This window comes from Elgaria multicarinata, chromosome 20 (assembly GCF_023053635.1).
Source record: "Elgaria multicarinata webbii isolate HBS135686 ecotype San Diego chromosome 20, rElgMul1.1.pri, whole genome shotgun sequence".
Lineage (NCBI taxonomy): Eukaryota > Metazoa > Chordata > Lepidosauria > Squamata > Anguidae > Elgaria > Elgaria multicarinata.
Genome location: NC_086190.1, coordinates 8898500 through 8912167, shown reverse-complemented (window position 1 = coordinate 8912167; position 13668 = coordinate 8898500). Strand labels below are relative to the sequence as shown.

At 43.1% G+C, this 13668-nt stretch overlaps 1 protein-coding gene across 1 annotated transcript; it reads left to right on the top strand.

Moving 5' to 3' along the window:
- The first annotated feature begins 2259 nt into the window (after positions 1 to 2259).
- On the top strand, positions 2260 to 12235 carry TPRG1L (tumor protein p63 regulated 1 like). Its single transcript, XM_063145206.1, has 5 exons — positions 2260 to 2514; positions 7292 to 7383; positions 8220 to 8396; positions 9520 to 9673; positions 10753 to 12235. The coding sequence occupies exons 1-5, from the start codon at positions 2275 to 2277 to the stop codon at positions 10945 to 10947; spliced, it is 858 nt and encodes a 285-aa protein (XP_063001276.1). The 5' UTR covers positions 2260 to 2274; the 3' UTR covers positions 10948 to 12235.
- Positions 12236 to 13668: the final 1433 nt, after the last annotated feature.

Sequence of the window (13668 nt, the reverse complement as noted above, 5' to 3'; positions counted from 1 at the left end):
CACCTAACATGCCCTTATTGCACGCTTAGCATCGAGCTTAGCATCGCACTTGGTGGTACGTCGAGGCGATACCTCTGGTAGCAATAAAAAGGCTTTCTTCAGATACGTGAGTAGTAAAAGACAGAGGAAAGAAATGGTGGTTCAACTGCTTAACTGCTTAACGGGCACCCTGTGCAAATCATAGAAACATGGAATCATAGAATAGTAGAATTGGAAGGGGCCTATAAGGCCATCAATTCCAACCCCCTGCTCAATGCAGGAATCCACCCTAAAGCATCCCTGACAGATGGTTGTCCAGCTGCCTCTTGAAGGCCTCTAGTGTGGGAGAGCCCACCACCTCCCTAGGTCACTGATTCCATTGTCGCACTGCTCTAACAGTCAGGAAGTTTTTCCTGATGTCCAGCCGTAATCTGGCTTCCTTTAACTTGAGCCCGTTATTCTGTGTCCTGCACTCTGGGAGGATCGAGAAGAGATCCTGGCCCTCCTCTGTGTGACAACCTTTTAAGTATTTGAAGAGTGCTCTCATGTCTCCCCTCCATCTTCTCTTCTCCAGGCTAAACATGCCCAGTTCTTTCAGTCTCTCTTCATAGGGCTTTGTTTCCAGACCCCTGATCATCCTAGTTGCCCTCCTCTGAACACACTCCAGCTTGTCTGCGTCCTTCTAGAATTATGGAGCCCAGAACTGGATGCAATACTCTAGATGAGGCCTAACCAGGGACAAATAGAGAGGAACCAGTACCTCACGTGATTTGGAAGTTATACTTCTCTTAATGCAGCCCAAAATAGCATTTGCCTTTCTTGCAGCCCTATCGCACTGTTGGCTCCTATTCAGCTTGCGCTCTACAACAATTCCAAGATCCTTCTCGTTTGTAGTGTTGCTGAGCCAAGTATCCCCCATCTTGTAACTGTGCCTTTGGTTTCTATTTCCTAGATGTAGAACTTGGCATTTATCCCTAAATTGGTATTTGAAGAGTGCTATCCTGTCTCCCCTCCATCTTCTCTTCTCCAGGCTAAACATGCCCAGTTCTTTCAGTCTCTCTTCATAGGGCTTTGTTTTCAGACCCCTGATCATCCTGGTTGTCCTTCTCTGAACACGCTCCAGCTTGTCTGCATCCTTCTAGAATTATGGAGCCCAGAACTGGATGCAATACTCTAGATGAGGCCTAACCAGGGACAAATAGAGAGGAACCAGTACCTCACGTGATTTGGAAGCTATACTTCTCTTAATGCAGCCCAAAATAGCATTTGCCTTTCTTGCAGCCCTATCGCACTGTTGGCTCCTATTCAGCTTGCGCTCTACAACAATTCCAAGATCCTTCTCGTTTGTAGTGTTGCTGAGCCAAGTATCCCCCATCTTGTAACTGTGCCTTTGGTTTCTATTTCCTAGATGTAGAACTTGGCATTTATCCCTAAATTGGTATTTGAAGAGTGCTATCATGTCTCCCCTCAATCTTCTCTTCTCCAGGCTAAACATGCCCAGTTCTTTCAGTCTCTCTTCACCCTGTGCCTGTTTGGTGCATTCTCTTCCCCTCTTTATTATTTTATTATGATTCTATTAGAATGTAAGCCTATGCGGCAGGGTCTTGCTATTTATTGTTTTACTCTGTACAGCCCCATGTACATTGATGGTGCTATATAAATTAATAATAATAGGGCTTTGTTTCATAGGGCTTCATACTCTCTTTGATTTAGATAGCCCAGCTGCAGATGAGCCTCTAGATCAGCGGTTCTCAACCTGTGGGTCGGGACCCCTTTGGGGGTTGAATGACCCTTTCACAGGGGTCGCCTAAGACCATTGGAAAGCACATATTTCCGATAGTCTTAGGAATCTGTATAGACCGAACTATGTCATGTATCATCTTTTGTATTATTAAAGCTATCGTTATGTATTATTTTCATTATTAGCAAACCATCCCATGACAATGGATCGTGTAGAGAAGAACGAAAATAATTTATATGGTTGGGGATCACCACAACATGAGGAACTGTATTAAAGGGTCGCGGCATTAGGAAGGTTGAGAACCACTGCTCTAGATGGGCTTAACACAGCTTCACCCGAGATGCTGGGGGTGGGCGCGCGTGCGCACACACTTACATAGAACTTTAGATAACCCGGAAGCTGGGCTTCTCCGCAGGGGCGACTCTTCCTTGGTCTACGTCTATGCGCTTCTCCCCGCCTCCCTACTCCTGGCTCACGGGCCCCGCCCCCTGGAATGGCCGTTGGGCGGCGCGTAGCCTGTGGCGGCAGCGGCCTGACGCGTTCAGTCGCCGGCCATGCTGCAGCTGCGGGACTCGGTGGACGGCGTCGGGCCGGGCGGCGGCGGCGGCTCCGGCCATGACGACGCGGCGCTCCTGGTGCCGGCGGCAGAGGCCGACGTGCCGTTCACGCCGCCGGGCGAGCTGTCCCCGTCGTCGTCGGCGTCCGCGCTGCCGGCGCCCAGGCAGACCCTGCGGCCCCTCACCGTGCGCAACCCCACCCGCGGAGGGCGCCTCAAGGAGTACTTCGTCTTCCGGGTACGCGACGCCAACCGCCCCGCGGGACGCGGAGGGAGGGAAGAGCCGGGGGTCTTCCTCTGTGAGGAGGGCCAGGCGTTGGATCCTGGCTCACAGTCATAGAATCATAGAATAGCAGAGTTGGAAGGGGCCTTCAAGGCCGTCTAGTCCAACCCCTTGCTCAAGGCAGGAATCATAGAATAGCAGAGTTGGAAGGGGCCTACAAGGCCATCTAGTCCAACCCCCTGCTCAAGGCAGGAATCATAGAATAGCAGAGTTGGAAGGGGCTCTCGCCGGTCCTTTTTGTAATGGTTATGGAAGTTTTGGCGAAGGCACTAAGGGAGGATGAAGAGTTAGAAGGAATTGGAGAGGTAAGGGAAATAAAGTTAAACATGTTTGCGGATGACACTTTATTGACCATTAAGAATCCATTAAGAAAATTAGAAAGAATTAAATATCAGTTGAGGGAATTTGAGGAAATTACAGGGTTAAAAATAAATTGGTCTAAATCAGAGATGATGTTGTTTAACTATACCAAGAAGGAAGAAAAGGATGGGGAATTTAAGGGAATGGAATTGAAAGTTAAGAATGAGATTAAATATTTGGGAATTAAAATTACAAAAAATGTAGAGAATCTTGAAAAGGAAAATTTAACGAGGTTAAAGAAAGAGGTATTAGAGAAATTGGAGAAATATAAAAGATTAAATTTATCTTGGTTCGGAAGAATAGCCTTAATAAAAATGAAGATATTAGCTAAAATTAATTTTGTATTTAGAATGTTACCTATAAAAATATCAGAAACCGAGATAAAAAGTTGGCAAAATATTATTAATAAATATTGTAATGGAGAAAAGAGAGCAAGAGTGAATAAAAATAATTGGTACCTAAGCCAAAAAAAGGGGGGAATGGGTCTCCCAAACATAAAATTATACTACGTAGCAAATAGATTAAGACATGTTGTAGAAGCAATTATGGGAGTAGGAGATTTATATTGGATGGAAGAAAAAACCATAAATAAGGTAGAGATGAATTTGGAGAATGTTTTTTTTAAAGACGGAGGAAGAAAGTGGGTTGGAAGTATAGATAATCCACTCCTGAGGACTCAATGGGAAATTTGGAGTAAATTTAAAGGGAAGCTGCTTCCGAGCAACTCTCCCTTAGCACCGATAATAATGTTAAAGAATTTCCCAGAGGATCTAAAGGGTAGATTATGTAAAATATTAAAAGAGAAAAATAAAATAAGATTAAAGGATTGGGTAAGAGATATTAAAACAAGAGAGGATATGGAAAATTTGTTAAAGGAGAAAAAGCTATCTTGGTTAGAATATGGTCAATTAGAGCAATGGAATAAAAAGTGGATTAAAGATAATAGAATGTGCAGAAAGATGACGAGGTTTGAAGAATTAGTAGTAAGTAAGGAGGAAGGGAAAGGAGGGAGTATAGTTTCAAAAGGATTAATGAGTGAAATATATAAAATATTGTTAGAGAAGGAGTTTAGAGAGAATACAGAGAAAATGGTTTGGGAATCAGATTTGAAGATACAAATAGGGCGACAGAGCTGGGAGGGACTATGGAAACAAAGAGTGTTGAGAAGTTTATCAGTAAGAATAAAGGAGAATTATTTTAAAATCCTATGGAGGTGGTACCTAACCCCGGTTAGATTGAATAAGATAAGTGATCAACATTCAGCAAATTGTTGGAGAGGTTGTGGGGAAAAAGGAACGTATTTACATATGTGGTGGCAATGCAAATATGTACAAAGATTATGGAAGATGGTGTTCTCAGAAATTGAAGAAATAGTGGGAATGAAAATAGAACAAACACCAAAAATAGCATTGCTGTCACTATTTGAAGATATAAAGTGTGGAAAAGGAACTATAGAGCTGATATCGAATTTGTTGGTTGCAGCACGACTGATGGTAGCTAGGAACTGGAAGGTCCAAGGGGAATATTCTATTGAGGAATGGTACAAAGAAGTATGGGATATAGCCATTAATGATAAACTGACATGTAATATTAAGTGGAGAAAAGGCGTAACTAAAATAAATGAGTTCGAAGGAATTTGGAAACAGTTCCTAGTGTTTGTGTTTACTAAGGGAAGTGGGAAACCACCAGCAGAAGAAACGATTAGATTTTGGACTCAAGAATGATCCCGAGGTGGGGGGTGCACTTTTATGTTAAGAACGAAGATGTTGTAGTATGATAAGGTATATGTAATAGTTTTTGATATTTGTACTCAACAATCATTCAATATGTATGCAGCAGATATTTGATGTTTTTTTTTTCTTATTGTGTTTTGTTTCAGTTATATTTTGGTAATGTTTATCTATGTTTATATAGTGTTGAAAATGAATAAAAATTTAAAAAAAAAAAAAAGAGTTGGAAGGGGCCTACAAGGCCATCGAGTCCAACCCCCTGCTCAAGGCAGGAATCATAGAATAGCAGAGTTGGAAGGGGCCTACAAGGCCATCTAGTCCAACCCCTTGCTCAAGGCAGGAATCATAGAATAGCAGAGTTGGAAGGGGCCTACAAGGCCATCTAGTCCAACCCCCTGCTCAAGGCAGGAATCATAGAATAGCAGAGTTGGAAGGGGCCTACAAGGCCATCTAGTCCAACCCCCTGCTCAAGGCAGGAATCATAGAATAGCAGAGTTGGAAGGGGCCTACAAGGCCATCGAGTCCAACCCCCTGCTCAAGGCAGGAATCATAGAATAGCAGAGTTGGAAGGGGCCTACAAGGCCATCTAGTCCAACCCCTTGCTCAAGGCAGGAATCATAGAATAGCAGAGTTGGAAGGGGCCTACAAGGCCATCTAGTCCAACCCCCTGCTCAAGGCAGGAATCATAGAATAGCAGAGTTGGAAGGGGCCTACAAGGCCATCTAGTCCAACCCCCTGCTCAAGGCAGGAATCATAGAATAGCAGAGTTGGAAGGGGCCTACAAGGCCATCGAGTCCAACCCCCTGCTCAAGGCAGGAATCATAGAATAGCAGAGTTGGAAGGGGCCTACAAGGCCATCTAGTCCAACCCCTTGCTCAAGGCAGGAATCATAGAATAGCAGAGTTGGAAGGGGCCTACAAGGCCATCTAGTCCAACCCCTTGCTCAAGGCAGGAATCATAGAATAGCAGAGTTGGAAGGGGCCTACAAGGCCATCTAGTCCAACCCCTTGCTCAAGGCAGGAATCATAGAATAGCAGAGTTGGAAGGGGCCTACAAGGCCATCTAGTCCAACCCCTTGCTCAAGGCAGGAATCATAGAATAGCAGAGTTGGAAGGGGCCTACAAGGCCATCTAGTCCAACCCCCTGCTCAAGGCAGGAATCATAGAATCATAGAATAGCAGAGTTGGAAGGGGCCTACAAGGCCATCGAGTCCAACCCCCTGCTCAATGCAGGAATCATAGAATAGCAGAGTTGGAAGGGGCCTACAAGGCCATCTAGTCCAACCCCCTGCTCAATGCAGGAATCATAGAATAGCAGAGTTGGAAGGGGCCTTCAAGGCCATCTAGTCCAACCCCCTGCTCAATGCAGGAATCATAGAATAGCAGAGTTGGAAGGGGCCTACAAGGCCATCTAGTCCAACCCCTTGCTCAAGGCAGGAATCATAGAATAGGAGAGTTGGAAGGGACCTACAAGGCCATCGAGTCCAACCCCCTGCTCAAGGCAGGAATCATAGAATAGCAGAGTTGGAAGGGGCCTACAAGGCCATCTAGTCCAACCCCTTGCTCAAGGCAGGAATCATAGAATAGCAGAGTTGGAAGGGGCCTACAAGGCCATCTAGTCCAACCCCCTGCTCAAGGCAGGAATCATAGAATAGGAGAGTTGGAAGGGGCCTACAAGGCCATCGAGTCCAACCCCCTGCTCAAGGCAGGAATCATAGAATAGCAGAGTTGGAAGGGGCCTACAAGGCCATCGAGTCCAACCCCCTGCTCAAGGCAGGAATCATAGAATAGCAGAGTTGGAAGGGGCCTACAAGGCCATCGAGTCCAACCCCCTGCTCAATGCAGGAATCATAGAATCATAGAATAGCAGAGTTGGAAGGGGCCTACAAGGCCATCTAGTCCAACCCCTTGCTCAATGCAGGAATCATAGAATAGCAGAGTTGGAAGGGGCCTACAAGGCCATCTAGTCCAACCCCTTGCTCAAGGCAGGAATCATAGAATAGCAGAGTTGGAAGGGGCCTACAAGGCCATCTAGTCCAACCCCTTGCTCAAGGCAGGAATCATAGAATAGCAGAGTTGGAAGGGGCCTACAAGGCCATCTAGTCCAACCCCCTGCTCAATGCAGGAATCATAGAATAGCAGAGTTGGAAGGGGCCTACAAGGCCATCGAGTCCAACCCCCTGCTCAATGCAGGAATCATAGAATCATAGAATAGCAGAGTTGGAAGGGGCCTACAAGGCCATCGAGTCCAACCCCCTGCTCAAGGCAGGAATCATAGAATCATAGAATAGCAGAGTTGGAAGGGGCCTACAAGGCCATCGAGTCCAACCCCCTGCTCAATGCAGGAATCCACCTTAAAGCAAAGCTAATACTAAACGTATTAGGAAGCTTAATTCTGCAAGCTCATAGTAGATCAGAGAATCCTAAACTTCTCTGTATAAGTTGCTTTGGAATCTGATTTATACCTCTTGTAGTCCTTACTGAAATTCTTGCTTTTATACAACTTGATTGATTACATTTGTCTTTATACTTAAGCATCTGAAATTAAAAGAAAATGATTTAATCCTTTTCCTCACTGATAGAATGTTAGGAAACTCTGGAAATGGGAAGGGGGAAATAAGTTTTGTTTTCATTTTAATGTAGCCAGGAACCATAGAACAGGCTGTGAATGAGATACGTGTGGTTGTGATGCCCACTGAAGATGGAGAAGTGCAAAGCGTATGGCTGCTGACTGAGTAAGTAGCAGATCTGGTGGGAAGATTGTACATGGTTTTCTTTCCCTCTCATCATTTTGAACAAAATAGGGGCTTCAACACATTGGAACAGTTCTGTTAACCTCAGACATTAAGGCCAAAGAACACTGCATACAAAGATATTGAGATTTGGCAGGACATAGTTCATAGTTCCTGACAGCTCCTTTGGTGCAGCCTCTTTAAAAACAAGCAGACCATGCCACCCCTGGGTTGTCAAAAGTAGCATGAGAGATGTAAACAATTGCTACTTAAGCACTCTGATTTGGTAGAATGCCCAGACTAGGAACTAGACTGACTTGTTTTGCATGAAGCAGCAGGGTTTTGAAGATCATGGCTTCCAACAAAATATCTGGCTCCTGCAAATAAGAATGGAGGTTACTTCTTGCTTTCTAGCCTTGCTTTTTGTTCAAAACAACAATGAACATTATTGCCTATGTTCAAGCCAATGCCCAAAAGACTTTTCAAGTGCTCTTGAGGCAGCTGTTTTCCCCTTTAGAGAGAAAGAAAAGGCAAAACAGCAGGTTTTTTTTAAAAAAATCCTTCATTGAACACTATTCTACAACTCTTGAATTGTGAGCACTAGCTAACCATACCGCAACCATCTTAAAATATATAAATATAACTGCTGACCATGAAATAAAAATGGAACTTCCAACCAAAACTGGGATGAACATGCATATGATTCTCAGTTATATTTAAAACAAACAAGTAGCTTTAAAGAATGCTGTTCTTATCTTACTGTTCTTATTTTACTTCTATGTCCAGTTTGAGGGATGGGAGGAAAAAATAGGCTGATATCTTTTTTTCCCCCTCTCCAGAATTGACCATTGGAACAATGAGAAGGAGCGCTTGGTTCTTATTACTGATTGGTGTCTATTGATCTGTAAATATGACTTCATCAGCCTCCAGTGCCAGCAAGTAATCAGAATATCGCTTAATGCTGTTGACACAATTTCAATTGGAGAATTTGAGTTTCCTCCTAAATCACTGAACAAGTGAGTTCTGTGGTTGCTTGTTTAAAGAATAAGACTTGTAATCATTAATGAGCTACACCAGCTCCTGACTTCTATTGGTTATTAAGTGACTGGGTTTGGATGACACAATAGCCAACCGTTGATTATTGTGTTATCTGGCAAGCCACATCACACTTGTTTATTTCCCCAAAATAACCAATGCAAAAAGTCAACGGTGTGCAGAGTTGACTATCTGAACAACTGTTGATTATTGTGTTGTGTGGCGGTCTCCTTTGACTATTTCATATGCCTACAGAGTTGTGAGGCAATAGCAGTAGAATCCCCTGCTGCTCTTGCCCTATAGGTATGTGTCAGCCATCCCGGGAAGTGTGTTGGGAGTTGCCGATATTGGCAGCCCCTGGGTGGGGTGCACAATTGGCAACCCCCCACACGCTTCCCAGGACGTGCAAGTGCCATCCCTGGGTGGGATGCTGAGAATGGGGACGTGAGGATGTCTCCTGCGGCTTTTAAGCCACAGGAGAGATCCTTGCCCCCCCCCCCCCCCCGTTCACCAGCACTTTTGGGAGAGCAGGGACCCCCCCGGTCCCCATTTGCCAGCACTTTGGGGAGCGAGGGTGCAAACATCTTGATAGCCACAGGACAGATGTGTGTGCCCCACCCAGGAACGGCATGTCCTGTAAGAATCCCCCTTTGTGCTGGGTTCTGACAGTGGGGGAAGCCATCACCACTCTTTGGTGGGGAGGGCAAAACCATGTGTTAATTGTCAACTCCATGGATAACTATTATGTTGTGTGGGGAGTACCCTCTAAATAGTCATCCATGGAGTTGACTAACGCATGATTGACTATTGTGTTATCCGAATGCAGCAATAAGAAGCTATTTCTTTCCACATAGTTCAGATTTATGTAAATTTCAGCTCTGTCTTTCCCTTTTAGTTTCTAGCCACAATCTTCCCATTCAAATCTTTCACCTATATTTAATCATTACAAACTTTTGGAGATTTCATCGGATACATATTTGTAGGCATGTCTGTAATTTTCAAACCTAGAGGGGGGAAATTGCCAAATTTTAGTACTAAAATTTGTGGACATTTCAAAACTGAATTATAGAGCTTGAGTGAGCATGTAATCTCTCCATTTTTCAGGCGTGAAGGCATAGGAATTAGAATTCAGTGGGATAAACAAAGTCGTGCCTCCTTCATTAACAGATGGAATCCATGGTCCACAAATGTACCATATGCCACCTTCACAGAACATCCAATGGCTGATGCAGATGAGAAGATTGCATCTCTTTGCCAAGTAAGCTGTTGTCATATATGGTTCATATATGTTTTTTTATTTATTTTTATATATATATATATATATATATATATATATATATATATATGTTGTCATTAGATGGTTCGAGATGAAATCAAGGCCCAAATCTACAACAAGGAGGATATAAGACTTTGAAAACGGTTTGAAAATTGTATATGTAATGTGTCCTCGGCCTGAACAGTTGCCAAAACCGTTAGAATCCATTATAAAGCAACAGTGTAGATCCTGCTGAGGTCTTTCTACCTTTGCTTAGGGAGAAAATGTAAACAGTTACTGTAGAATTTTGGTGTTTATATATAGGGCAAACCAGCATCCTTTCTGTCTATGAAGCCTCAGACTGAAGGAGCAAGGGGTAGGACTTATTTTAATACCCTAACATTTCCCCTCGACCCTTGAAATGTGGGATTTTTTTCCTACTTGGCTTTCCTTAGCACAAATTCACATAGTCTTAAGAAACACTGTCTTGTTGTAGGCACTTCCAAGAAAAGTACACTAGAGTTAGGGGTAGACAACTTGGTGCGGCCTGAAATCTCCTGAGCCCTTCAAATAAATGACATATCCAAAGAGGTATTGCAGATGTACCGAATGGTCTGGTGTCCCTCCAGTAGATTTACTGTTGACACATGCACTGTCAGCAAATGTCTTTTGAGAGCCTCCTGTTTTAAAAGTTTGGCAGTAAGATGCTACAGGAAATAAGCTAAATTTGTTCCTTTTTATGCCTCCTTAGGGGTTTGCCATGGTTTTGTTGTTGCTGCTGAATTTCCACAGCATGATGACAGAAGTGTGGCCCATGGGACAGGGCAGGGTGGAAAGTGACCCCAGACCACTCAGTCATCCACTTCTGCATTCAAGTATTGAGCCAGAATTAACCCAATCTTCTCATTTTAAGTGACATGTTCCTCACTGTGAACATACATGCAACAGTGTCTGCTTTCATATGAATTTTTGCCACATGGGATTATACTTGCTCCTCCAGTTGCAGTTGGAACTGCATGTGTTTTTAAATCAATGATTCAGAAACTCTGTAATTATTAACAGGCATGTGTTTATATTTTAAGTTAGATAACTTCAAAACTCAACTGATCCAAGCTGTGAAGAAGGCCCATAAGGACTGCCCTCTGCCTGGGAGGGCTAATGGAGTTCTACTTCTGGAGCGCCCTCTTCTCATTGAGACCTATGTGGGATTGATGTCTTTCATCAACAATGAGGCCAAGCTGGGCTATTCAATGACAAGAGGCAAAATTGGATTTTAAAGATTGCTATTTAAAGGTAGCCTACTTCCACAAATCAAAAAGTACAGGAGAAGCAAATCCCTGGAAGAAAGAGGGAGAAAAAAGCAAGAGAGTTTTCACTTCATCTAATGGAAGTCTTGCTTATCATAAAATTCATTTCTGAGTCAACACATGAGGTGGCCTTACAGTGATTGTTGTCCAGAGTTATTCCTCACCTGCTCTCTCATCAGCCAGTGAGCAATATTACCATCCTATCGTATTCCAGTTAAAATCCTCTCTCTCCCACAGTGTCTCTCAAGAAAGACACCAGTATGTTTCAAAACATGTTCATGTTTTTTCCTTATAAACCATATTGCTATTGCAAGCATCATGTATGCTTGAGATTCTGTTATGTAGTGACATGCAATGTGTAAAGCATAACCTGCCAATTTGGTAGGTTGTGAGATATTTAGCCAATGTGACTATCTTCATTGAATCAGTTACTTTCTGCTAATCTTTGGAAACTACGTTTTAGTTTAAATGCAGTTGAGTGATTATACTGTTCAGGTGCAGATGCACCTAATTATGGTTTCTTGTTGCAGCACAACATCAAAAAAATCCTCACTGTGAACATACATGCAACAGTGTCTGCTTTCATATGAATTTTTGCCACATGGGCTCAAGTTTTTGTATCTATAGAAAAAGGGAGTTTTTGATTAGCTTTATACTTTTTTAAACCTAAACCAGATTAATAGCACCAAAACATGTATAAACAGATGGCCACAAGATACTACAGACAGTTATCCCTTAACTGAAATTGTACAAGCCTCTCTCTATTAAAGTGCAGTGTATTAAAAAGTGATATTATGCTCTATTGCATGAATGCCCTATGGCTGGGATCCAAAGGTTCCATGTGAGTTTTGTGCATGAGGCTATTTCAGTAGTTCTTTATATCCATCTTCCAAAAAGGCACCTCTAAAAGTCAAGGCCCTTTCAGATGGCATTCCATCAGCAAAGGGGCTGTCGCCAGAAGGAGGAAGAATAGCAACTAGCATGCATGAGCTTCTTTGGATCCTAGTGATTGTCTTATCTTTACTAATTCACCCTTTCTAGAAACGCTTTATGAGCTGTCACTTAATAAAGTTTTGTCCCTGTACTCATGAAATACTGGTAATCAAATATTTTATAGTGTTTATTTGCTGAACAGTGTGTGTTCACTGGCTGACATTTTGTGTCAAAATGATATGGTGCTAGAATGCAACTGAGCGCATGTCCTTTTTGGTTTTAAGGTATGTATATTTAAGCTTAATAAACTTGAAGTAAATGTGAATCTTAAACTGTATTCTTTTTGGCAAATAGGATAATACTGGCTTAAATAGTGTGCATGTGTTAAAGAAGTCAAAGGCATGCTGCTTTGTTAAGCAAGGGAAAGCATTTTAAAATCTATCGCCAAAGTCTTCTTTCTTTGCATCCCTCCCTCTTGTTTTCTCATATCTCTGCAGCATCTCCCCAACATTGCTGCACTACCATTATGTTCCTTCCTTCCCACTCCCTCCAGTACCATTGCTACACTCCCATCTGTCATGCTTCCCTCACACACCCCTTCCATCCTTCGGTTTTTATACGTGAGTTGCTTCTGCTCCCAGGTACTTGAGGCAAATACCATGTTAATAAAACTAGTGTTGAACTGAAAATTTCTTCCACTTTTTACCATTCTTACTCAGTTTGAAAAAATGGAATTTATTTTGAAAAGAAATTCAAAGGAGAAGAATTTTTTTTTGAGAAATCCTCAGGGGTTGGATTTGAGGTTCTTGTACTTACCTTACTTAGGAAGTTGCCATGGAGTGCATAAATGTCCTCTCTTTCACTGTAGTCATCTCTCTGGCAACCTGTAGTCTCTTTGGCTTCCCACACAGTTAAAGCCCAAAAGACATCATGCAGTAATGTCTCCCAAAGGGCTTTTTCTGGAACGTTGTCACTGGTGATGTATGATTCTAATCCCCCAAATGTAAGTATAATTCTAATTCCCCTGATGTGTGATTTTAATTCATTTAAAATTCTTCTGTAATAAACAAAATAATTGCTTTCAAAACCTGGTAGCCTCTGACTCTTAGCTTTTCAGGGGTATCAGGTTTTCCTAAGCACCCAGTGTAAAATGCCAAAAGATCCCTCAGGTATGTGTTTAGTTTACATGTATGTAAGATGCATGTCCATGTAAATTAAAGCATACTTTGTAACACTATGTAATTAAAATACTGGCTTTGAGATTAGATTTACAGAGAACTTGAGAAGGCAGCTGAGGTTGCACTCCTATGCACTCTAATCTGGGACTCGGAGAAAGCCCAAATGGCAATTGAACTTAGTGGAACTGACTTCTGGGTAAACTGGCATAGGATTATGTTTCCCATATGTCCGGTTTGGCCTGGACATGTCTGGAAATGGGGGGGGGGAACCGGGTCGGGGGGGGAATCCCATTTTATTCAAAATTGTCCGGGAAACACATGCTGGCCCTCCTAGGCTTCCGTCTGGGCTTCTGCTTGGTTGATGCAGTGATGCCGAAGAAGCAGAGGCCCGGACGGAAGTCTGCGAGGGCCTTAAAGCGCACGTTTCCATGGAAATGTGCACTTTAAGACCCTCCTAGCCTTTGGGGTGGATTTAGGATGGTTGTCCAGCTGCCTCTTGAATGCCTCTAGTGTGAGAGAGCCCAGAACCTCCCTAGGTAACTGGTTCCATTGTTGTACTGCTCTAACAGGAAGTTTTTCC